The sequence below is a fragment of the Falco biarmicus genome, chromosome 5 (genome assembly GCF_023638135.1).
Source record: "Falco biarmicus isolate bFalBia1 chromosome 5, bFalBia1.pri, whole genome shotgun sequence".
Classification (NCBI taxonomy): domain Eukaryota; kingdom Metazoa; phylum Chordata; class Aves; order Falconiformes; family Falconidae; genus Falco; species Falco biarmicus.
The window spans coordinates 58,278,322-58,304,350 of NC_079292.1; the positions used below are offsets into that span (position 1 = coordinate 58,278,322).

Genomic DNA, 26,029 nt, shown 5'->3' on the forward strand with positions numbered 1-26,029 from the left:
AAGGAAGGAGCAGAATCTCCTGAGATCTTTCTGATCCTTGTCTCTTCTTTCTTAGGGTGATTGCTTTCTTCTTGTCCTTGCTGCTTAGCTCTATAATTCTTTTATCTTCTGAGCACAATGAGTACAGGCTGAGAGAGCTGGGGTTGTTCAGCCTAGAGAAGAGAAGGATCTGGGGATGCCTTATTGTGGCCTTTCAATACATAAAGGGGGCTTACAAGAAAGATGAGGAGAGATTTTTTTAATAGGGCCTGTAGCAACAGGACAATGGGTTATGGTTTTAAACTAAAAAGGTAGATTCAGACTAGATATGAGGAAGAAATTTTTTACAATGAGGGTGGTGAAACACTGGAAGAGATTACCCAGAGAGGTGGTAGATGCCTCATCCCTGGAAACATTCAAGGTCAGGTTGGATGGGGCTCTGAGCAACCATCTAGTTGAAGACATCCCTGCTCATTGCACAGGGTTTGGACTAGGTGACCTTTAAAGGTCAATTCCAACTCAAACCATTCTGTGATTTTATGGTTCTATGACAAGATGGAAGAGATCTGGCAGCAGCTCCCACTGGCTGCTTTTGCACAGAAGTAGGGAAGAGGATAGATAGGGAGAAGCTGGTGTGCTGGAGCTCCTCTCGTCCACCAGTCTTGGCTTTCACAGTACTGGCAGGCGAGAGAAATTGCATCCCTTGATACATTTGCTCCACTTCATAGTGAACACACAGGTTCACACAGTATTTCTTTGCACTAGTAATCTGGGAAGCTGGGCAAGTGCAACACCACAGGAGAGGTGGCGTAGAGCAGCCTTGGAAGCTGCTGCTTCCTAGAGGCTGCTTAACTTCCTTGTGCAGCCTTCACAGAAAGCATAGTTGCTTGTGATGTTTCACCATTGACACTCGGGCACTGGGAAGACCTGAAAAATCTTCATTGCCCCACATCACCCTACTACTCCCACTTCAGATTGCCTTCCCTGCTTACACCTCCTCCAAAGTTCGGATGATAAAGAAGGAAGAAATCTGCCCCTCCATTTCTCACCTTGCTTCTAACCCTTGTCCAGTTCCCCTGTAAAAGCAGTTTTTGGTTCCCCCAGCCATCCACTAGGATGGAGTGGGAAGGGAGTGGGTGAGACATGCAGGGAGAAAAAAATAAAATACAGCAGTCATCATCCCAACCATGAAGTCATACACGCCCCGCCTTCAGCTAACGGCTTTGGCCGCAGAACTGCTGCTGTGGTAGGAGGGGAGGAGAGACCGGAGGGTGACTGTCAAGTAAAGTTCCCTCTTCCACTTCCTCCTCCCTGCAACCTGCCGCTCACTGCAGCACAAGGACTGACACCCAGATTTGCCCGTGTCTCCCCACTGTTTGCCTCAGCTTGACTTTCCTTTGCCCCAGGTGCTGTCCTTTGCCACGGGTCCAGAGACATGCAAGCCATCAAGTGTGTCGTGGTGGGAGACGGGTAGGTACTCTGCTGATTTGCTGTGAATGCAGGGAAGGAGGGGTGGTGACAAGGGGCAAGAAAGAAGGTGGCTGCTTGGTGACACTTCCCTAGCTTTGCTTATGACCTCCTGCAGACTGCATTCCCTCTCCCACTTGGTCTTCACTCCCCAGGGCAAGGGACCTTCCTCTGGAGAGGGTGTGGAAGAGGGCATGTTGAAGGGCATCTGCAGAAGGAGCATGGAAAGTGGAGCAGGTCTGTCCCACACAGGGGAGGCGGTGGCGTTGCTGCCAGATTCAACCTGTAGGCAGGAGTCAGATTTAAAACCTGAGAGGTTTAAGTGTTGTCCTGCAGGTGAATGGCTCCTTGAAAGCCATCTGCTCACTGGGACTGACTGGGAGAGGGCATGGCACTATGGTCCTGATGAGACATCTGCCAGTATCTCTGCATTCAGCTTTTTTCGGCACGTTATCTCTGTATCAAGGTGAGGGGGAGACTGTTTGGCAAAGTGTTTCTGTGGGCACAAGGAGGAGGAGCACTTTTCACTGGGACAGGCACAAGCATGTGCCACTTTGCAAGTGGGAGGTAACACAACCTTGCCTTCACAGCATGATGACATCACTGCCCATGTCCTGTGATCCCTGGAATTAGCATGATCTAAGCCATCAGTAACCGAAGCAGTCAGTAGTGCTAGGGGTGGGAGAGGTGGGGTGGACAGGGCCTCTTCTCGTGCTGTAGGATGAGTAGATGCAGGGGAGGGAGGGGAGGAAAATCCATGTTTGGCATGGAGTAGGTTAATTCATTTCCCAGCTAGGAGCTGGCCAGACTGTTATCTGGGGCAGCTATCAGGTAGCAGATGAAGAGACATTTGCAGCAGCCCCGCTCCCCACAGTCACTTCCTCCTTCAAAACTTGCCTGGGGAAGAAGGCATCTGCAAACGTAACAGTACATGTTAGGGGCTGGGGCAAGGCAGCGGGAAGAAGGAACAAGGTAGGACAGAGCCCCAAATAAAAACCGTTACCTCTAAGAAAAGTGCCCTGAAGGCTGCAAGCTAAAACTGGATGAACAAGTCTACTGGGCACTTATCTGTTGCCCTGTTAACCCCCCAGTTTCCCCCTCACACATTGCACTAATTCTGTAGCGACTCCTCAAGGCAGCATTCCCCTCATATCATGGCTAACCCCACAACATGTCCTGCTCTCAACCCCTCCAATGCAACTCATCTTAAGTATCTTCCGTCCTGTCATTTTGCTTCTCTGTGCACCTTACCTCACCATTTTACAACACAGCAGTCCATCTTTCCTGCATTGCCCTGAGCTCTTGGTTCACCACCTTTCACCTCCCTTCCAGCCATACCAGCCATGTCACCCTGCCTTGGCTCAACCTTACCCACCACAGGACCTTCTGCTGTCACTCAGCTAAGCCCCTCACATTGCTCCATAGATGTTCTGGCCCCACAGCCCCCTACATCACACATCACCAACCTCATAACAGTGCCTGAGTTCAGTTCTAGGAACCAGCAGGTGCCACTAACCTCACCTCTTTTCTTGGTAGCTTTGTTGCAATCTTCACCCCCTCAGTGACCCTTTGGGTTCCTCTCTTATTCAACCACACTAATTCAGAACTGTTCCCTGCTTCCATGACTGACCCACTCACGGTGCCATCGATCTCCTGAGCTATTACCTTCAGGAAGCCTCCACGCCCTCCCTCAATATCTTTATGATAAGAAGGAAGTAGGAGAGATGGGGGGGAAAGAAGGGACTGAGAGAGGAGGACCTAAGAAAGGGAGGTGTCAGAAGGAAGAAACAAGTGTCAGAGTGTGCCGAAGAGCTCAGTTTCCTCCTCAGCTGCCCCACAGGACAGTGACCAAGGCAGGTGCCTTGTGACGAGGGTGAAGATGTCAGCTGTGCTTATCAAGGGCACACAAAAGGCAGGGCTGCAGCTCTGTCTGCATCAGAGGACTTTGCAGGTATAGCTGAGATGGCTGGAGTATCCCCAGCGGCAGGATTCCAGCCTTTCCCTTAGGAAAGACATCTCCCTCATCCTGTGGCTGTGCTCGTAGGCTGAGGCGGCAAGTTACTTTCACCACCTCCATTTCACACATGCTTCAACTGCAAGATGGCCAGAGTTTTCAAGGCCACACAGACCTGAGGAAAGCAACCCAGGGGGAGGAGGACTCTCCTTCCCACACCTGTCCTGGCTGCTTTATCTTGCTCCGGCTTCTTTCCACTTCTTTCCCTCACCACAGGCTTCACCTTGCGCACCACACCTTCTCCTCCCCTTGATAGTCTCACTGTCCCCTCACCCATTACCCTCACACCGATGCTCCCACCCATTCTGGACCCTGCTACTACCCCAGCTTATCTGCACCCCACCCTGCTGCAACATGGCTGTGGGGGAGGCTGAGAAGAGAGGAAGCACCAGCTTCTAGCTCAGAAACACCACCAGCAGCCCCCGTCAGCCACAGGGAGAGGCACCTTGGTGGCTGCTTACAGCTCGCTCTGCGAGTGGTGCTGCAGATTACCGTAGCTTACCATAGACAGGCAAGACTGGGCATTGTGGCTGTCAAGAAGAGCTGCTATCAGCCCCTGGCCACTGCACCTGCTGAAGCAGGCAGGAGTTACTGCGTTCAGGGGCTGTAGCTGGCCGGGCAGCCCTGTCATGGTACTCCCAGTACACCTGTCTGGCTCTGAGCGTACAGCACTGTGCATGCACTGGAAAACAGGTTCTCACCACCAGCTCAGGGTGGATGGGTTTTAGCTGAGTGATCCCTGTACCAGACAGTAAAAAACCACTTTCGTGCTTGAAGACAACAAACACTTCTGGGTGACATCCTGTCTTTTTTCCTGCCGATTGTCTAACCTATTGTTATGCACAGTGTGGTCCTGTGAAGGTGTTTCTGCTTTCAGGGGTCTCCTGACAGGGTTAGCTTAGAGGTGTGGAAGGATTACCACATCCCCATCTCACCCTAGCAAGACTGCCTGCACTACCATGACTTGCTGCTATTTTTTTTCTTTTGCAGAGCTGTGGGGAAAACCTGTCTCCTTATCAGCTACACTACTAATGCTTTCCCAGGAGAATACATCCCCACTGTGTGAGTAATGCATAAAGAGGTCCTGGGGTGGGTGGGAGGCATGGAAAGCAGGATGCAAAGGGGGTGCAGAACCCCCTTGTTGTGCACTTTGAAGGCAGGGTTGCAATTTCCATGTCAGCAGAGGAAGGGCTGCCAAGCCAGTGAAGGTGCCTCTGCACTTCAGATCTGTCACCTTTCAGCAGAAGCACAAGTGGCCTTATAAACCCCTGGTACCAATGGGATATTTGGCCCACACAAATCAATCCAAAGGCCTATCTGCCAACTGAGTTTAGAAGTAGTAGATGGGGTCCTGCTAGGCAAAACAATGAGGCACCAGGACACAAATATTGGGCCAGACCCAAAAGAAGGCAGTTGGATGGACAAGGGTCTTCACTTCCTTCCTTGTCCAAGGCACCTGCTGTCATGGGAGTAGGCACTGATAACCCTGATGGTAGAAGTGCACGATTCAGCTCAGTGCCAGAGTAGAATTGCCCTATGCAATCAAATGAATGTATGTGCAAGGCTGGAATAGACCTGCAGACTGTTGGAATAAGGAGCAAGCTTAGGAATTCTTTAATTTGAGCAGTCAGATGCATTTGTTTCCCCACAGTGCATGGGGATATGTTTGGGGATGCATACCACATGTGTTTCTACCACACCACTGGGATATGGAGTATGACTACATGCTCCCGGAGGTGGAAAAAGGAGCTAGGCACAGCATGTCAGACTGCCAGCTCAGGTTCAGATTCCTTGGGAAGGACAGGTGCAGGAAAACTCAGAGCCTCACTTTTTTCTCCAGACCAATTTGCAATGGCTATTGCAAAAAAAATGGCTGTGGCAGCAAGAACCCACCTTTTCTCGGAAGCTGGTTCGTGGAAGGGCACCATCCCTTCCTAGCATGTAGCCATGAAATGACTATGCATTGTGCACACATTCTCACACACTGTTTCTCCTGCTGTGTGAGGCTTGTGTCTGGAGATGTGAAAGGGAGGCCATTTTATTCTCTTGGACTGCATGGCTTATCTTACGACGGCAGTGTATGCCATAAGCACTTCACAATGTCTTTGTGTTGGTCCCTTCCTAACACTGGTTTCCCTCACCTTAGCCTGAAAAAAGTATACCAAAAGGAACAGGAAATAAAGTTTTCTAGGACAAGGGGAGGAAGATCTCTATTGATTTAATATCCTTTTTTTTCCATTAAGCCTTTGCCCTCAAGCATACAGTCCTGACAGCTGTTCTCAAATATTTCATGCTGGGTTGTCAAAGAGTTGAGGTGACACAACTTGGCTTATTGGCCTCAGATCCAGCAGGGGAGTTGGGGAGTGCAGGGCCCTGGGGGAGCTTCAGGGACATGGGTAGCTTTTTACATAAGACATTTCTTCACTTTTAAGAAGAAAGCTGGGGTTTAGAGCACAAAAGGTAGACAGGGAGTTGGCTACAACAGACACAGTTGCAGGAAGGATACTGGGGAAAAAAGTGGGAAACTGAAGGGTTTGTGGATCTGCATGCAAGGTGGCAAAGGTGGAGCTGGAGCCAGACACCTGTCCAGGACGGCTAGGTGGTGGGGAAGAGGTTGATGTTGAGTGGGAAGTCTGTAAGGTTCACAAGGAACCAGCATCACCCAAGTGAGCTGAGAAGAGTAATCATAACCCTTTGCTCCTGGGTGCACCTAGTGAATCCCACCTACACTACTGGAAGGGCTCCTTCTCCTGTTTGAGCCATGGCCTATGTCTGTGAATTTCAGGTTTGATAACTATTCCGCCAACGTGATGGTTGACAGCAAGCCTGTAAATCTGGGGCTATGGGATACTGCTGGACAAGAGGATTATGACAGGCTGAGGCCACTCTCTTACCCGCAGACGGTGGGTCACACTCCACACCCCTCCTCCCTTGTTCCTCCCTCAGATATGCCTCCACCCCCTGCTGCAAAAATCAACATTTGCCATAAAACAGTGATAGGACTATTCTTGACTCTCTCTGCTCTTTTCTGAGAATACCTCTGTTAGTATACAAGTGCCTTGAAACCCTAAAGGTAAAAGACATCTGAGGGTATTTTGAAGCCTTTCTCTAAACTTCATTACTGGTGTAACTTAGAAAGAAAATTCAGATCTTCAAAGATACTTAGAAGCCCAGATCACATAGATTTCAGTGTGGGGCAGATGCCTTACACAGCCCTGCTAAAAAACCCTCCTTTTGTGAAGTTAAAGGGGCTCAGGGAATTAGGAGCTGAGGCAGAAGCTTCTCAGATTTTTTTGAACTCCACTATTTTGGCTTCTGCCTTTTAAAAGTGATCTAGTGTGTGGACAAATGTATATGATCTGCTGATGCCTCAGCTAAGCCCAAGACTAGCAGAACAAATGGATGCCTTAGTTACTGTGTTCACCAGCTTTTCACCATGTTGACAGAGTGATTTCAGGGTTTAAAGATCACCTTCACTGGAGGATGTTGTTCCAAGCAGTGTCTTGAAAAGCTCAGAAAGACCCTGCTGCCTCAGGTGTTGGTCTGAATGTTGCTGTTGCAACTGAAAGGGCTAGGAATTGAGGGCACTATTTGTTTCAGCTAGGTTCAGCCACCTAAAAGTTGGATGCCTGGTATAAGATGTTTACTCCCTCTGCAGTCAGTGCAAGCAGGCACATTTCTCAACAACATGCTTGCACCTGCCCCCAGACACATCCCAAGGATAGATGGGGGAATTGTTCTCCAAGGTTTTGCCTCTAATGGTTGCAGAAGTATAGAAATGGATAGGCTGGGCCTTACACCCTTGTTCTAGCTAGCTGAAGTTAGATAAAATAAATATAACCCTGAAGAGCTGGTTTGGTTTTGTTTTGTTTTGTTTTGTTTTGTTTTGTTTTGTTTTATTTTGGTTTGGTTTGGTTTGGTTTGGTTTGGCTTGGCTTGGTTTGGCTTGGCTTGGCTTGGCTTGGCTTGGTTTGGCTTGGTTTTGAATGGAAGTCTAAATTCTGCCATGCCCAGGGGAAGCACTTACATGGGTAACCAAAACTCCACCTCATCTGAGTCCTGCATGTGCACTTTTTGGGCTGAGCCTAACTCTGCCTCAACAGCACGCAAAATTGTTCTGGCCTGAAAGATCTCTGGTGTTCTGTGAGAAATGAGCAGGATGCTGTCAGGCCATTTCCCATGAGGATGAGTGTGCCTACCGCAAAAACCCCATCCTCATAGTTCAACATTTGGCTCCTCTGATAGTGGTGGCTATGGTTACCACGAGTCAGGGGAGCAAATATCCTTCTCTCCTCTAGAGGCAATTAGCAGCAGTCAGGACTGTGTTACATTGTGATACAGCTTTCCCTCGCATGACCCTTTGCTGCAGAGGGGGGATGCTGCACACCCAGCTCTTCTCTCCCCTCCCCGACTCCTGTCATGCAGCCCCATGTTCTCTTCCTAACTCTGCACCATGGTTGTATGCCTACAGGATGTCTTCCTGATCTGCTTCTCCCTTGTCAGCCCAGCATCTTATGAAAATGTCCGTGCTAAGGTGAGACACAATATTCTGGTCCATCAGGGTTTGAGGAGGGTGAGATTGGTGGTGATCTTGCAAGCAGAGTGCCTGTGGGTGGAGATTGCTAATAGGACAGCTAGATTCAGGGAGGTAGTAACTTTTTTTGTGTCAGTCAGAAGAAACTACAATATCGGCCTCCTTCAGAGGTCTTCTAGGTCATCTCAAAGAAGGTGGCCAACCCTATTAATGGGCTAGTACTCATCTTGCTAGGTTATTGAGCTGTGAGACAACAGGCTTATATTCTGATTGCATCTTTCAGCCAAGACTGTCACAGCACAGATGCAGGACCGTTCCATAGGACATGAGAAGTGGGTACCCACAGCCTTTGGATGGGAAGTGAGGGAAGAAGGGAGAGATTAAAGAAGAGAACAACGTAGTATTTCCTTCCTACCACTTCCAAATTCCTCCCTGGGTTTCAGGGAGCCATGAAGGGTAGAGAACAGCTTGTGCTTTTGCTTAACAGAATCTGAGCTCCATGTCAGGGTTTTTGCCTGAGTACTGAGCAACGAGGGCTGGTCTGGGCTAGGCTGTAGTGCCCAACACTGGATTGAAAGACTGTGAGAAAGAACAGGCTGTTAGCTATCTTGCTGACATCTTTTCAGGGGTTCCTCTTTGTTTCTTTTGTGCATGCCCATATACGTGACTTCTCACATCTTTTCTCCCTTGATAGTGGTTCCCTGAAGTGCGGCACCACTGCCCTAGCACTCCCATCATCCTTGTGGGCACAAAGCTGGACCTTCGTGATGACAAAGACACCATCGAGAAGCTGAAGGAGAAGAAGCTATCCCCAATTACATATCCTCAGGGCCTTGCTCTAGCCAAGGAAATCGGTATGTGCTTGGGGCAACATCTTGGACATACTGAAAGGAGAGAGGCAGAAGATAAGGGCTTCCCTTCAACCTAGTGAGGCTTTTCTAGAAGTATCTTACAGTGGTATTTCCAAGGGACACAGGGAGACACATCAAGGGTCATGGGACAAAATGCACTTCAGGAAACTCAGGAAGAAGATCTGCTCCTTGAGGAAGCCTCAACCCTCTGTTTTCTGCCTCTCTCTGGCCGCCATCCTACACACACAAACATACACTTGCACATTTTCCTCCCTTTTTACTCTGCTATTTCTCTCTGGGCCAATATTTTTCTGTGAAAGCTGCAGCTGCTGTGCTGGGGCCTCCCCTCCACATCCGGAGAGAGGCGGAAGAGTGAGTTTTCTAACATCTCGCAGGAAGAGTTGCAACTGCAGCTTCCTGTCCCTGCCTCTGACTGCTGGGGCTTATACATGCAACCCCAGGTATCTGCATCCTTCCCCACCACACATCTCAGGGGCATCACCTTCCTCCTGTATTCCAGGACATGCAGAAATGTGTGTTCCAGGTAACGTCTCTTCTCAGATGCAGCACGCACAGGCAGGAGAGAGTGTGGGGAACACAGCTGGAGGGAGTTTTCAACAAGGAGTTTGGAGGAGAGAGTGTCTGGCCAGGATAACATAGACAGCCTCATGCAATGGCTCTGCTCTGGCTACAAGGGTGGAGAATAGGCAAACCCTGGTCTTGTACAGCTGGCAGGCTTTGCCCTGAAATCAAGACTGCCTGAGTGAGTGCAGTGTGTCCTGACAATCTTTAATGGCTTTGATCACCTGAGCTGTGTTTATTCAATGCAGGCAAGAGCCAGGTGCCTTGCTTTCCTGCACAAGGGCTCTGAGAATTTGTGGATACAAAGTCCCAAAAGGGAGGTGCCATGTGACTTGAGATGCCACCAGAGGTGTTTGAAGCCAGGCAGTCTGAATGATACTTGAAGCCTGAGGAGATGTGAGACCTCATATCAAGACAAGACCCGGGGTGTTTAGGTGATGTGTATGTGCCTCAGGACAATGTAAAATGGGCACTGAGGGAGGAAGGTATTGTGGCTGTCAAGTGATGTGAGCCTCAAAAGGTGTTGGTGATATAGGCATGTGCATCTTTTTTTGCTTGATGTGATCTATAGTATTCATCCTGCATGTTTCTCTTCTGAGTACCCTTGGCAACAGACTCCTGGGTACCCCCCCGCCTACCCCCGTCACCTTCCTCCCCATCACAGCACCTGCTTTCCTCCTGACAGACTCTGTGAAATACCTCGAATGCTCAGCTTTGACGCAGCGTGGCCTCAAGACAGTGTTTGACGAGGCCATCCGAGCAGTCCTCTGCCCACAGCCCACACGGACGAAGAAACGTGCATGCAGCCTCCTCTAAGCGAGTAAGTCTGAAAGGGAACCCTGGGAGTGACACCAGGGGCACTTTCCTGCTCCTGAACCCAGATGGCCAGGGCCACTGGGTTCCTATGACCTGCTGTGCCTGGTGGCATGGGTACCCTCAGAGAGAGAGAGAGGGAGACAGCTGTCCTGCTTGGGGAAAGGACAGGACATAGTATGATATAGCACACAGACCCCTGAACTGTTTCCACTTCCTTGATGCTTGCCCATGGGCAGGTTTGCCCCATCTCCTGGTACAGGGTGGCCCAGGATTTTCCACCTCTGCCTTCACAGAGATCTGTCTGTCACCTTGTGCCACAGAGGGAACTGTATCCAGGCCACCCTGGGGATGACCTGCTGTGAGAGCCATGAAGTCACAGCCTCTGCCTACGGCAAAAAAAAAGAAAAAGCTGTTCCTTGTTCATGGCAGTTGCCCAATGGCCCTTCCTCTTACCAGGCCCTGCTCACCTCAAGGAGGGGTTTGTTTTGCTGTTCATTGGCAGGCAGCAGCTTCTCCCCCAGGACAACTCCTCACACTCCCCACCTGCCCTTCCCCTTCAACTCAAAGTGGCAGAGGCAGGAGACAGGCTTCGGGGTGAGAGGCAAAAACCTGAGGGGAGAGAAGAGTGAAAGCTTTCTAGTTGGGATCCTGCCCCTTCTTTCTCCCACTACCACCAGGGCAGCGGGAAGGAAAGCAGGAAAATAGCCAAGCTGGTTTCACGAAGTCTGTCATGTTTTTGGCTACAGATCCCGGCCCTGTCCTGATGCCAGGCTCTACCCAGCACGCAGGAGAGCGATGGCTCCAGCATCCTGGAGCTCAGTACCTTGTGGCGGTCATTGCGCTTTTTACTTCCGCTGGCTTGAAAGACTGTTGTGGCTCTGTAGCACTGGTTTGTCCATTTGCACATCTCCCCCATATTCACCCCACCCCAGCTGCCCCTGCCCTTCCTCACTGACCTCCGAGGTTACAACATAGTGAATAAGACCCAATAAACAGACTGTACCTTCTTGCCATGTCAGTGATGTGTTACACCCCAGGGGGACACAGCCCTGAAGCAGTGAGCAACAGGGCGGATGGGGCAGAGGCACCTGCCAGCTGTGTCCCTCCTGCAGCAGTGACAACTCAGGCAGCGCCACACTGAGCTTGGTACCAGTGAGCCCCAGCCACTATCGGATGAAGGGATGAGGCCCAAATCATGCACCGAGTTGCTCAGTTCTCAGCTAGGCTCCCTGGATTCCTCAGTAAAGTGCAAATACCATGTGTTGGCCAAAAGTAGTGGGGCGATTACACCTCAGCTTTTGTCCTTCTTCTTCTCAGCATCCATATGTTCAAGGGAAAAGTGGTCTCCTCTCCAAAACAGAGAATGAAATGCAGGCTTTTGGGAGAAGACATCCAGGCCCAGACTCCTTTCTGTGGGGACTGTCCCTGGAGGTTTCTGGGGAAACCCTTTCACCAAAACATTCCTGCCATAACGCTCCTAAGCTCATGTCACAGGCAGTCATATCGGTACCAGCACTGACTCACACTGCCAGGCACAGGCAGAGTGAGAACAGGAAGGGGGCGGGGGGGCGGGGGGGTGAGGGGAGCGGGGAGAACAAGGTATGAATCACCAGTCCAGACAAATTACCTCCAAGCCACTAAAATTAAACTGAAGAGAGTGGTCCCAGCAGTACTATGGATCCGGCAGCTGTGAGCACCTGCCTTCCTGATGCATTGCAGGGGCCTGGAAGTAATAAGTGCTACAGGGTGGCTGCTGCCGCCACTGCTTGCAGGAGAGAGGAAGGCTCAGGGTGCAATGATTTGCACTGCAATATCCTGCAGTCCTAAGAGAGCACAGAGAAACTGTGGAGTTGAGCCAGCTTACCACTCCTCGATGCAGCACCACTTCCGAGTTCCAAAGGCTGCTTCCTGCACTGAGGAGGTGCATGGGTAATGTCAGCAACAGCCCACCACAGTGTAGCCCCTGAGGTACCCTGCTGCCAGGGAAATTTCTGCAAATTCAATTCATGGTCGGATCTGACTAAGGCAGTTAATTCAGTGATGTAAAACATTATCCACTTATAATGTCCAGAGCAACCCTGGAGTACATGCTATCCACAAATGTCTGCATTGCACATGGGCTGCCAGATAAATTTCCCAAGCCCCATCCAAAGGTAAGGTTAATTGTGTCAACAGAAGTCCAGAAGAGCAGAAATGAAGTCTCTGGTGTGGGCATATACCTGTGGAAAGGCAAGGGACATGAAGCCCTTGAGAATGGGACCTAGCCTCCCTTAAACATCCTATATGTTATTCAAATCAATGAATTCCCAGTGGGTTATTACTTCCTTTCACTTTTCAAGCCTTGGGTTTTATCTTCTCAGTCTGCCTTGTCCCCTATCATGTACAGCAATGCAGAGAGGAGGACTCACCATGTGCATGAAACAAAATTCATGTATCTGCCTACCTGTGGAGGTGCCTGGGTGGAGCTCTCCTTCCAACACGATACAAGCAGTTTGCACAACCCTTTTGGAGCTGAGGCAGGGAACGGGGCAGGACTCTGAGCATTGAGGAAGTGAGCTGGAGACCTGGAAGTTGTGATCCTATGACTGTGCTTTTCCTAACAAGTCCTACGAGAGGTAGAGCTTTGCTGTTGCATGGCTCTGTTTCTTCCAAGACACAAGCCTGGGGGCTCCCTCCCTGGTGCTGCAGATGCTTGCCCTGACAAAGATAGCCACGGGGTGCTGCCCATGCCATTCCTTCCCCAATGAGGTCTCATCTCTTCTTTGTGTCTCCAGACAGCATTGTGGCCAAGATCTAAGCTAAGGCATCCTGACAGCTTTGAAGCCCTGTACTGCCTTCATCTGTTCACCTTTGAGCAGCACTGGCTGGAGCCAAAATTGCTCAAGCCAGTCTGGAAGGCCAAGTTTTAGACTCTGCCTATGTTCCGCTTGCAGAGATACTCCCTACTTCTTTTAAGGCTGGAACTGGCCCTAGGAGCTTAAATGCTTATAACAGCAGTGACAAATGTCAAGGGCTGGGTGACTGTGCAGCACATGGAGTCACTGATGTTGGCTGCAGGGCAGGGAAGAGTGTGAGGACTACAGGGAAGCATTTTGTGCAGGGAATGGGATGGAAAATGCTAATTTCCTTCCTCGGAGAGCTACTTACACAAAGGAGCTTAATTTCTTGCCCTGCCCCATTTCTTCTGGACCCACTCCTTGTAGCAGAAATTAAATCTTGTAGAGGAGTTTGAGGCTGTTGAACTGGAGATTTTTCCCCAAAGAGGTGCAAAAGATACAAGATTGTGCATGGAGCCAGGGGAGAGTTGAGAGATAGCTCCCCTATTTGCCCGTCTGCCCTCAGCTCCATCCACCTGGAGGTGCTTGTAGGGCAGAACAGAAGGGACAAGGGTTTGTGTGCTTAGCATCCACCTCGGTTCCTGAGCATCTTGCCAGCTGGAAGGCTTTGCCGTGTCCCTGCAGCTCCGAGCAGCACCGGTGCTGTCCGCAAGATCCACGGAACAGGGATCTCCTCTCCTGTGTGCCCGTGGGCATTCACAGGGCGCTTTGTACTGCCACAGCCCTCCCCCCCTCCTAGGGGAGCCGAGCCGAGTCCCCCCCTCCCGCCACGCCACTCTCCCGCCACAGAGCTGCTCTCTGCATCCCTCCCTTCCTCCTCTCCCTCTCCCTTCCACTGTCCCCAGCTTCTTTTCCCGTACTCGCCATTCCTCCATCCTCCCCTCCGCTGCACTCCCCCTCTCCCGCACCTGCCTCTCCCCCTTTTATTCTCCATCCTGGTCTCTCCCCCCGCTCCGCTCCGTCCATCCCCTCCTTCCTCTCCCGCTGCCGGTGCTCCCGTGCCCGGCGCCCATTGGCTGCCGGTACCCGTCCCCCGGCAGCCGCCGCTCCGCTCCCTCTGCCCGCGCCCGGCGGACGCGCCCCCTCCCGCGGGTGGCCGGGGCAGCGCGGCGGGGAGACCCGCCGGCCCCGGTGAGGGACCCCGCAGCGCCGGCCGCCGCCAGCGGGCGCGGCAGTGGGCCTCGGTGCCACCCCAGTGCCGCCCCAGTCACGGAGGGGGAGATGGGCAGGGCCAGGAAGGACTCGAGTCTCCGGTAGTGCTTGGTGGGACCCCCTCCCTCCAGGGACCGCTTGGCTCAGTTGCTTTTGAGAAAGGGGAAGGGGGAAAACGTGACACGGATTTTCCCGGTGAAGCAGAGGAAAATGTACCTCCCAACGACACGTAAGTACCAGGCGGCTCTGCCCGCTTTTCCCAGATGTCTCCCGCGGGCACGACTCCATGCAGAAGTTAACTCTGCAGTCCCAGAGAAGGAAACCTGCCGACCCCCCACCCCACCCTGACCCCCCAGCTCTGCCAGCCCAGCCCAGAGAGCTCAGCCCCGAGGTGAGGCAGGACGAGTCCTGAGCTAGAACAGGGCCCTGGGAAACCAGGTGGACAGGAGGGGATGGTGGCAAGAGGGACTGCAGGTTGTTGGACTCTGTGGTCCCTCCCAGCTTCTATTCCTGTTTTGTAACCAGGTCCAGGCTCAGCTTTTAGCATCCACCTCCTCTTCGCATTCAATGCAGAAATATTTTTTTTTCCCCCTAAAGAAAGCAGTAGCACCAATTTACTACCTATTCCTAGCTCTCTGCCTTCCTCCTGCTCTCCAGATATATGGACCAGGTATATTCTGGCAGCACCTGTTAGGGGATCCCAAGCCTTTTGCAACAGGTGCTATCTGCATCAGGGACAGACCCCAAGCAGATGCCAAGACATTATTAGTCAGAGCCCAAGGATCCTCATCAATTCCTACCTATGCAGGTGCTGCCAAAGCAGCCAGCAGAGTGGATCAAACCCAGCTGAGGCACTGGTGTCCGGTGTTTTTTCTGTCAAATTAACCAGAATGTGTGATGCAGCGGCATTTGAACTGGTAGATGGTACTCGACAAAGTTAGAATGGCACAAGACCACGCCTGCTTAAAGACAGAGCTCCTCCACTGCAGCTGTCTGAGCAGGAGAATGAGTTTATAGTGAATCAGTGCTTTGTGTTGCATGCCTTAGCATTTTGAGGGCTTTTGGAGCACTGAAGCTGGATTTACTGTATTGTTAAATCACAGCCTGAGCAATCAGCTTTGAGGTCTGGACCTCAGACACTTCCCCAAATGCTCTTCAGCCCCAGCATGAGTGTCCCCATCCATATTTGATATTCATGGGGCTCTGTCTTCAAATGCTTTTTTTGGGGGGGAAGTTCTTTTGCATGCAGGAGGAACATCCAAGAGGATTCCTAACTATGTCTCCACCTTTTAGAAGATCATCTTTTTATGAACATACTGTTCTGGTCTCTGCCACTCTTTGCAGGGATCTTTGCCCTCAGAGCAGCCACTGCCCTCCCCTTTCCTCCAACAAATGATTTGCGTCACTGGAACAGCACTGGAAAAAAATGTCAGAGTAAAGATCCTCGAGCTTAGAAATGTAATTTCAAACCACTTCCTACTCTGCCCGTTCATTGAAGCCACTCATGATGTGGGACAACACAGTACTGCAGGACTCCAAGAAATGCGCTTCCATCCGGACAGTGTGTCACCCCCCAAGGCACCTGCAAATAAAAAGAAGTCTAAACAATTCTAGTACTTTAAAGCTCATTTAAGTATAGCAGGAAACATGTATGCAATACCCTACAGAAATGGCCTTAAGACATAGTTGCCCAACTGTGTTTTTATGGGGCCTATCACACAAAGTTTTTTTAGCATGAGATGTGATACATTTGTGGATTCTGTTGGGTTTGCCGATCTGATATCCAGGGAATCCATCTAAAGCTCAAGTCTCCAAGTCTCCCCTAAGGTTTCCAGAAGCTGGAATGACATCTACAAAAAAAAAAAAAAAAAAAAAAAAAAAAAAAAAAAGAAGAAAATCTGTAATATTAAGAAAGTTGTGATGGTACAGAGAACCCTGTCTGGGAGAAAAGTCTCCAGAGTGTTTCTGGCCTCCTGAAAGTCATTAATATACTTGCCTCTGAGACCCCCAGTTTTCATTTCAATAACAAAAGAGCTTCAGAGCCCTAAGAGATTTGTTGGGATGGGTAAAGGTGAACCTCAGGGTCCTTGTTCTCTTCCATGAAGTCATCCTCCCTTCCAAGGAGCTAGTTTATCAAAAGGATGACCCTGTCACTCCACACCTCCAGAAAATTTTGCCAGAGCTGGAGTGATCCTGAAAGCATCACAGATCTCCCCTGCATAAGGTTTGTCAGGGTGTCTCTGGTCTGGAGTATGTCCTGGGCTCTGTATTTCACATATCTGGAGCCCTGACAAGACAGAAAGCATGTCCTTCCCTTATCTGTCTCTTCTCTCCCTGCAGCTTCTCACCCAGTGTCAGCAGAGAGCTGGTGGTGAACAGACAGTTTGTTTGTTCAAGGCTCTCTCTAGGTGAGCTGAGTGCTGTTTCCATGCCAAACCCTGATGTGACGGGCAATCGGGCACCTCAAATTAGGAAGGCTGGGACACTGTTTTGGTGTTGCAAGCAGCTGGGGCAGGCAGAGCCTCTTCCATTAGCGGTGTGTCAGAGGGTGCAGAAGGAGAGAGAGAGAAAACAAGAAAAAGACAAGAGAGATCTGCACTGATCCTTCTTGGTACCCGGAATAATCTGGCTTTTCCTTTACTCTCAAACTGACATAACACAAACCAGTTACCCTCCGGCTCAGGTGCTGAGCTCAACCTCCTGGCTTGGACTGAGAGTGGAAGTGCTTTCATTTCTGCTGGTGGGGCTAACAACCCCACAATAACCTGGCCAGTCCAAAAAGAGCTTCAGCAAGCAGGAGGACACTCAGTGAACGGGGAAGCCAGAGCTGGAATGGCACTTTGTCACTGGATGCTCTTCCCTCTTTTGTTCATGAGGCACCTGCCACTCATAAATGAGAACCAGGACCCTCATGACTATGTCCTCAGTATCGGTGCCAATAGCAGAAAGTTAGAAATATCCCTGTCCCTATCCTAGTCTGTGGTTCTTTCACAAAGGAGAGGATCCCTTGGCCCATGTTGAGCCATGGCCCTGTTTGTCCCTTCATGCCCACTGTGCCTTCCAGGAATAGATGAGGTCGACATTGTCCTACATCTTCCAGCAGCTGCCAGCATCCACAAACTCTTCTCGACTTCCCATGCCTGTCCACACTTACATGCAGTTCATGTGGTGATTTTATCTGTGCTTTGTTCAGCTCTCATGTCCTCAGTATCAATGGCTTTTTTCTCCTTTCACCTGCAGATTGCTAACTGATCCTGCAAGGACACTGCCCACTGCCCTTTTCCCTGCCTCTGCTATGGACACTTCTGCTTTCAGCCTCCCCACGCCGGCAGTGTCAGAGGAGGGGAATGCCTCTGGCAGCTGGGCAGGCTTCACCACCCCCAACAGCTCCACCACCGCCAGCCCTGGTGTGGTTGTCAGCGGTGTCCTCATCCCTCTGGTCTACCTCATTGTCTGTGTGGTGGGGCTGGCTGGAAATTCTCTGGTCATTTACGTGGTCCTGCGGCACTCTGTGAGTGAGTCGGTGACCAACGTCTACATTTTGAACCTGGCCCTAGCTGATGAGCTCTTCATGCTGGGCCTGCCATTCCTGGCTGCACAAAATGCCCTGTCCTACTGGCCATTTGGGTCTTTCATGTGTCGCCTGGTGATGGCTGTGGATGCCATCAACCAGTTCACCAGCATCTTCTGCCTGACAGTAATGAGTGTTGATCGCTACCTGGCCGTGGTCCACCCAGGGAAGTCCTCCAAATGGCGGACAGCACGAGTGGCCAAGGCCGTTAGTGCAACTGTGTGGGTGCTGTCTTCTGTAGTGGTGCTGCCCGTGGTCATCTTCTCGGACGTCCCTTTAGGAATGAGCACATGCCACATCCAGTGGCCAGAGCCTGCCTCGGTGTGGAGAGCTGGCTTCATTGTCTACACTGCCACCCTGGGCTTCTTTGGGCCATTGCTGGTGATTTGTCTCTGCTACCTTCTTATCGTTGTGAAGGTTCGTTCTTCTGGCAGGCGGGTGAGGGCTCTGTCTTCCAAGCACAAGCTTTCAGAGCGCAGAGTGACCCGCATGGTGGTGGCTGTTGTGGCCGTCTTTGTCCTTTGCTGGCTTCCCTTCTATGTTCTCAACATAATCAATGTCGTCTGCCCACTGCCAGAGGAGCCATCCCTCTTTGGCGTTTACTTCCTCGTGGTGGTGCTGCCATATGCCAACAGCTGTGCCAATCCTATCATCTATGGCTTCCTCTCTTACCGCTTCAAGCAGGGCTTCCGGAGGGCCATCCTCAGGCCATCCCGCCGGATCCAGAGCCAGGAGGTGCCAGCGTGCCCCCCAGAGAAGACTGATGATGAAGGGGAAGAGGGTGAGATCAGCAAGATCACCCAGAATGGTAATGACAGGCAGGAGCACCCTCTAAGCAGTAGGGAAGGAGAAAGCAATGAGCAAAAACCACTCCCTGAAGAGCCCATGGGATGTGAAAAGAGCAACAAGTTGCATGTCAGTTATTTATGATGAAAGGGACGGTGCAGGGGACAGACACACTGGGACATGGGACCCCCTTCACCCTCCGTGCTTTTCCACCTCAAAGGCAATAGGAGGTGTTGATACAAGGGAATATTAAAGTCCAAGACTGCTTAAAAATGAAGAGAGCTCCATAATCTTGTGGAAGACACAAGGCATTGTTCTTGGCTTTGGAAGGGACACCTGAGGTTTGGTAAAGGAAGGACTGCACCCAGGGAGAGCTGAAGAGATGATGGGCACTGACAGTATAGAGAAAGCAATGTCAGCACTAGACTGCATGATTTGTCCTTAGATGACCCAACTGTGAAGGTCATCATCTGCCATCTGACTGAGGCACCTCAAGGAAGTCCTTAAATGACATATACAACAAATAGGCATCCCAGTGCCTTGATTATCTTCCTTATAAACACGAGAAGTAGTTTACCCTGTAAGAAAAACAGGAAGGAACAATGTCTGCAGCAAAGACATACGAGCCAGTTACATGCACGGGTGACCCCTCTCTAGCTCTCCAGTAAGCCTTGGGGACAACTTTCCTACCCATGCTCATCGTGGCTGGAGACCACTCTGACTGCTCAAAGCCTCCTCTTTCTTTCCAGGGCTCTCATGGACTCTGGGTAGGGTGATGAGACTTACCTGGGAGAGCAAATGGGACATTTCTTTTCTGCATCTCAAATTCTTCAGGGTTTTCCTGGTGCCTCTGCATCCTGGTGGAAGGTGTAACAAGGGTAGAGGAGAAGACAACAGGGCATGGGTTGGAGGCAGGGTTTCCTACAAGCTGAAATGCCCTTTCCCCTTTCCTCTCCCTAAGCCTTATTGTAAATAAACAAACAGCCTTTGAACTTAAAAGGCCAACTGGGCAGAACAGTTCTGTGTGTTTAGGGAAGAGGGGTGCCATAGATTTGGCTCTCCTGAGAATACACAATGCCTCTGAAATGAGTTGATCTCTGCAGAGATTAATGTTTGGCTGGTGCAGGAGATTGAGGCATGTATCAGTAGCAGATGGCGGCAGGGAGCAGAGGGAGGTTGGGGGATCTCCAGCATGTGAGAGCTGTGTTTGCAGGAGTCTGGGCAATAGGAGGAACTGATTTGTCTTGTGGGAAATGTTAGAATATTTGGCCCAGGATGGAGAGAAATGGTGTGTCCGCATGCACACAAAGGTGGTTGTATGCAAGTTTGATCACTGGACTGCACATGTATGAGAATGGCCAAACAGGATCAGAGATCAAGGAGCCAGGGCTAGTGGAAGACATGCATGGGCTGAGCACTGATGCTAATCTGTGTGTGGCTGTGGGGTGCATATAAATGTGTACAAATGTACATGAAGGGGTAACCATGCGTGTAAGTGTATACAAACATAGATGAGGAAGTGTGGTTATGTAATTGTGGGATGTTTAAGTGCAGATATGGTTGTGTAGGCATGCAAGTATGTATGGAAATGTGTGCGTGTGCACGTGTGAATGCTTGGGTAAGAATGTGAGAGTATGTGTGCTGCTGTGAGTGCTGAATGAGTGCTTGTTTCTGTGCATCGGCTGTCGGAGGGAAGTTGTGGGTGGGCCCATCCAAGTGTGCAGGCTAGAGGGGCAGAAATGTACAAGGGTGAGTAGGTCTCTCCACTTTGACTTTGTTCCTGCAGGCTCTGCTGAATCTCCGTCCCTATACCTTGAACTTCTCCATGAATGCTGTTGCTAAGCTACAGCCACAAAGATGACTCTTATACTAGAGCCCTTGGTTGTATTCGGGCACTTTTCTCCACAAATAATTTTGAGAAATGGGAAGGAGGGACCCACTAGGAGGAGACATGCCTCCCTGAGGTCAGGAAATGTTGGAGGTGGCAGTCTGTGGAGGGTCAGTGACAAGAGCTGGTTGGGTGATGGAAAGGTTCCTCACAGGTCACTTGAGAGAAGACATGAGATGTGAAGGGATAGCATGGGATCAGTTGTGCTGGAACAGAAGACAAAAGCCCTGGACTGGGAAGCAGAACAAGCTGCAGCAGCTGAGGATGACAGGAACAGAACCACTTCATGAGGAAGCAGGAGACAAGGTCACCCAAAGGTGACATAAGAAGAAGCGAAGGCCTAGCAGGCATCAGGAGAACTGCAGTGTAGGGCACCCAAGTTCAGGAAAAGAGTGTCACAGGGCTTCAGGTAAGGAGACATGTCACAGCCAGGCCAGAGAGCAGAGGAAGGGTGGGAAGGACTGCAAACATGACCAAGCAAAAGACATTCAGCTGTGTTCTCAGCCACTGGTACAGCTGACAGAGAAAGATTGTCCCTACGAATGCTCCATCCTCTTGTTTCCTCTTTGAACCTGGATTGCTGGTGCCAAGCTGTCCATGCCTATAGGCTCAACCTCTGGAGCTGAGCTACCAGTGATACCACACAGCTATTGCTTAGCTCCTCTTACAAAGTGTGCTTGCTGCCCTGAGCATGGGCAGACACCCAGGAGTGCAGGCTCAACTCTTGGGGAAAAGAAAGTGCTTGGTAGCCAGTTTCTATCCTCTGCTACCTCTTCACATCTCCTCCTCCTTCCACCCATGCATCAGCTGCCCACACTCTAGGCCCCAGTGAGAAAAGCAGCCAAATTATTCATAAGCACGGGTTATACAGTCTTGTGGACTAAAAAAGCCTTTTTTTTTTTTGGTTTGGGGAGCTCCCACTGCATCTACTGGATGAGGCACAATCAAGAAATCCTAGCAGAATGAAGACAAACTGCCAAAGCTCCTGCCTGTACAAGGGGCAGCAAACAGCAGGGAATTTAAAAGGTGTGGCTATCAAGTGGTGAGATAGATGGACAACACAGCACTTTAAACGGGGGTCTGTGTTGCTCCTCTTGCAGTGAGGAGCAGGGCAAGGTGAATGCTGGGCACCACTGGCATAGCAATCACTGTAGGGCAGGGGAGAAATGGTATTAGGTGAGGAGCATGGAACACTTTTTGTGGTTGATGACCAGGCACTGAAGAAGGTATGAGACAGTGAATGAGGACCTTGCAGAAGGCAGCTCAAATGGGTGGTAGGCAGATCTAGGAAGGGTTTCCTTCTCTGCAGAGTGGCTGCCCAGCTGCTGTGGGGAGATGGGGGAGTTCCCTGGCTGCCAACAAGCTTAACAGAGATGCTCTCCTTCACCATTGAATGGAGCTGAGACTTCATTTTGCAAGCCTTTGCAGCTCCATCTGCTGCAAGTCACCACTCAAGAAACTCCACCAACTGGTTGGCTTCTTAAAATACCTGCATCTTTGAAAAGCCCAAGCACTGCAACGCCAGCACCAAGCAAGCGTGCCAAGGAGACATCATTTTGACACATGGAGTCTGAGCCCACTAGCAAGGCAGCTCTGCGGGGGAGCCTGCTGGGAAAAACAAAATGTGCTCTGGAGAGACCTGCAAAATAATGGGGGGTCTTTAGTTTAAACAGGAGTTTAAAAGAAAAGGGTCATAAGCATCATATTTTTCTGTCTTGTGTTTTCTTCTCCCCTGTATGCCGCATCCTATTTCTCAGTGACAAATCGGGGGAAGAAATGGAGACAAACTAAAAATGAGACTGAGGGAGGGAAAAGAAAAGGTATTTTTTGTCTGAAATTCATGAGGAGAAAACAAATGCTACAAAAACCTGCCAACTGTCACCACTGATTAAAAGGCTGTTTTTTATAGGAACAGACGTTTGGAACGACGGACAGTACCTTGCTGCCTCCTGACCCTTGCCCCTCTCCTCAGCTCTGTCTCCCTCCTGGTGAATCCTCAGCTTTGTCTGTGGTAGCAGCGTTAATCTGACCACCCTTATGATCCCTCTCCTAATGATGGTGTGGTTGACTCCGGGCAACCCAGAGGCCATGAGGACCGTGCGCAGTGGCTAAGTGAAATTCTGGACATGTTCAGGGGGATTTGTTCCAGTCAGATATGGAAATGGATTTTTCTATTCTGGGTGCAGAGACGTGGAGATAAGGGCTCCATCAAGTCCTGTGCTGCACAAAAGGTTTTATTCTCATCACGTAGAGGTTGAAGCTGCAAGACTAGTTAGGGCCGCAGTGATTTCAGCAGCATTGTGCAGTGCCTCTTCCCAGCAAACGTTTGATCATAGACAGGGTGTTAGAGACACGGAGAGCCCGTTCTGCCAGCCGCTCAGGGAGTTTATACGCACATGACAAGAGTGCACAAGGGCAGATATAGAGGCATATGTATGTGATGTGTATACATGCATATAAATGAGTATTGATGTGGTTGCACGCGTGTGTGTGTGGGTACATGTGACTGTGTGAATGTGTATGAATATATATGCATATTCACGTCTCTGAGTGCTTTGATTCAAGTATATTTATGTGTGCATGAGACCATATGTGGCCACCCACACAGATGCACACATACCCAGACATGCACGTACCTCTTGGCCTAAGCATGAACAGAAGAACATAGCACATACACCTCCATACACAGTGCAGGCATGGGCTAAAACTGGGAGATGACAATGGGACCTTGAAAATGGGACCCACACACAGACCCACCATACATGCACACCCAAGCAGATTTCTGCCAGCCCAACAGTGGCCTGGGGCAGCTTTGAACCCACTCAATGTGACCCTTTTGCTCTGCACAGGAGAGAAACGGTAAGGGCAGCAAATGACGATTGGGGGTGGGTGGGTGGTGGTGTTCCAGCGGGGAGAGGCCAGGGTGCGTTTCCAGGCTGTTACTAACACAGCCCACATTTAATGTCATTTGAAGCTGTTGTTAGGGAGCTGCCGCATTTGTCATCAGCAGGGAAATGCTGCGGCTCAGCTCAGGCAAAAGAACTGCTCAGGCCGCGTTGTGCTTCAGTCATTGTACAGGACCTTGGAAGAAGGGGGTGTGGGGAGGGGGCAGCAAGCCGTCAATCTGTTGTTGAAATGGGGTAGCCAATGGATAAAGGAGACTGGGAGATACAAGAAAGGGAAACACCCTTGAAAGGACGTTCCTGGCTCTCCTGAGGATTCAACAGAGAATTGAAATGCTTTATCTGCTCAAACGAGTGGAAAATATGCAAATATTTGCTCATAAAAACTTGGTGTTCTTTGCCTTCCCAAGCATAAAATATGCAAACGCCACACACAACGCAGCCGGCGCACTCAGATCTCACACTTGGCACGTCCCGCACAATCACACACACACATATATACCCGGCAGGTCAATGCAGCCAGCTAGAGACACGTGCCTGGGCTGCAGCATGTCCTTCTACACGCGACCAACAGGGCCGTGCGGGAAGGAGGTGCGCACGCCTCGCCTCACACTGATGGCTCGGGCCGTGCGCCAGCACCGCTTCTCGGTGGTCTTCAACCTGAGCTGCTGCCGAGCTGCGGGCGGGAGCCTGCGAAGAGGACGAAGGACACCATGAGCCGCCCCGGTCGCGACCTGCCCCTCGGCCGCAGGTGTCCCCCGCCGGCAGGACACGCGGGCTGCCCGCCCTTCGCGGCCACCGTGCGGCACGGGGCGGGGCGCTGCTGGTCGGCAGGGGGCGCTCGGCAGCCGCCGGGCGGGCGGGAGCCGGGGGGGCTGCGGGGGGGCCGGCCAGGCTGTGGGGGAGCCGGGGGGCTGCCGGGGGAGGGCAGGCTGGGGGGGAGCCGGGGGGTTGCCGGGGGAGGGCAGGCTGGGGGGGAGCCGGGGGGCTGCCGGGGGAGGGCAGGCTGGGGGGGAGCCGGGGGGCTGCCGGGGGAGGGCAGGCTGGGGGGGAGCCGGGGGGCTGCCGGGGGAGGGCAGGCTGGGGGGGAGCCGGGGGGATGCCGGGGGAGGGCAGGCTGGGGGGGAGCCGGGGGGATGCCGGGGGAGGGCAGGCTGGGGGGGAGCCGGGGGGATGCCGGGGGAGGGCAGGCTGGGGGGGAGCCGGGGGGCTGCGGGGGGAGGGCAGGCTGTGGGGGAGCTGGGGGGCTGCGGGGGGGGGGCAGGCTGGGGGGGAGCCGGGGGGCTGCGGGGGGAGGGCAGGCTGGGGGGGAGCCGGGGGGCTGCGGGGGGAGGGCAGGCTGTGGGGGAGCCGGGGGGCTGCGGGGGGCGGGCCGGGGCGGGGGCAAGCAGTCCTGGGGGGAGCCGGGCGTGCTGCCTTCGAGCCGTGCCCGCTTGTCTTTTCTAACTGGAAACCTGCTCTTTTCTAACGTGGAAATGTGTGGGGTTTGGGGCAGGGCTGCGCCCTGCAAGTTTGCTGCAGGAGTGGCTGGTCCCAGCACCCTGCACACTCCGTGGTGTGCTGACTGCGGGAACGAGGGATATTGGCTGGACTTTCGTCGGGACCCCTCTCTGACAGCACTGTTCTTGGAAATCCCGCGTACTCGCCATGCAGGTTGTGGGCCTGGCGATCCATGCAGAGCCCTCTGTCACACCGTCCGATGCATTGTGGCAACCACAAGGCATCATACAGTTGCAGCAGACATCTGTCGCTCTGAAAGCATCAAGGTTCGTTGCACAGGTATCAAACTACACCTGTGCTGTGTGCCTTGAAGATGGAGTGATGAAGAAAATGCTCATGCTGGATCAAACGGCTAGAGAATGGGGCAGGACTCTTGCCTGTTCGCTGGTTGTAAGGACCAGTCTCAGGACAGTGCTACCAAGTGGTGGTGGAACCTCTCTCTGTTTCAGACCCCCAGCCTGTGTCAGGGTGGTTCCCTTAGTGGGAAGTACCCCTCACAGATCCAAGAGCTTCTGTGAGCTCTTAAACACTGGCTTTCCCCCCTCTTGCCACAAAGTATTTGTTTCCTTGGTGAGAAACCTTTCTCCACACTCCTTGTGAGAGCTGAGGTGCCCCCAGTAGTGATCTGCTATTGATAACTGCTCGGGGCAGGGCTAGGAGCATGTGTAGGGAAGGACAGCACAGGGGTAAAAACTCCTGGGTCTACACAGGAGTGGATGGGAGGAGGAGGCATTCAGATGCGTAGAGGCAGAAGGCAGCATGCTTGGCTGAAGGTTATTTTTAAGGACTGGTTCAAACAGGCTGCAAATGTCACCTGGTAGCTCCCACCCAGCCAGGCTGTTGGGTCTAGATGCTTACAAGGCAGCAAAGTCTTGCTGATTGCAGAAGGGTTAGTGCTTGTAGCCACATGCCAGAGTTTGGGGTGGATACTGGCACAGTTTCTTGTCTCTGGTCTCGTGGGCAGGGTCACAAGGCGGGGTAAGAGATAGGACACTCAAGCTGGAAAAGCTGTCTGTGGGGAGAGGGGCAGCCTGGGTGATGCGCCCTTAGCTGCAAGGCATCTGCAACTGACACAACTTGTCAGCCGGTCTCTAATACACCGTTCAGCTGTGTCTGGCAGAGGTGCGGTGTCTCGGAGGCAGTGGGAAG

General features: G+C 51.7%; 2 protein-coding genes across 4 annotated transcripts; both read left to right on the forward strand.

Annotated features, from left to right (window-relative positions):
* Nucleotides 1-1,242: 1,242 nt before the first annotated feature.
* On the forward strand, nt 1,243-11,250 carry RAC2 (Rac family small GTPase 2). 3 transcript variants are annotated; one of them, XM_056341364.1, is made up of 7 exons: nt 1,243-1,449; nt 4,451-4,522; nt 6,246-6,363; nt 7,932-7,994; nt 8,689-8,848; nt 10,113-10,247; nt 10,990-11,250. In XM_056341364.1, the coding sequence occupies exons 1-6, from the start codon at nt 1,415-1,417 to the stop codon at nt 10,241-10,243; spliced, it is 579 nt and encodes a 192-aa protein (XP_056197339.1). In that variant the 5' UTR covers nt 1,243-1,414; the 3' UTR covers nt 10,244-10,247; nt 10,990-11,250. The 3 variants fall into 3 exon arrangements, with proteins under 3 accessions (XP_056197339.1, XP_056197342.1, XP_056197340.1); XM_056341365.1 differs by having other exon boundaries at nt 1,247-1,449; nt 10,113-10,243; XM_056341367.1 differs by lacking the exon at nt 10,990-11,250 and having other exon boundaries at nt 8,689-8,852; nt 10,113-10,173.
* A 2,417-nt stretch (nt 11,251-13,667) lies between these two features.
* SSTR3 (somatostatin receptor 3) lies at nt 13,668-23,329 on the forward strand. The gene is made up of 2 exons (XM_056341689.1): nt 13,668-14,461; nt 17,473-23,329. Exon 2 carries the CDS (start codon nt 17,528-17,530, stop codon nt 18,731-18,733), a length of 1,206 nt encoding a protein of 401 aa, XP_056197664.1. The 5' UTR covers nt 13,668-14,461; nt 17,473-17,527; the 3' UTR covers nt 18,734-23,329.
* The last annotated feature ends 2,700 nt before the right edge of the window (nt 23,330-26,029 follow it).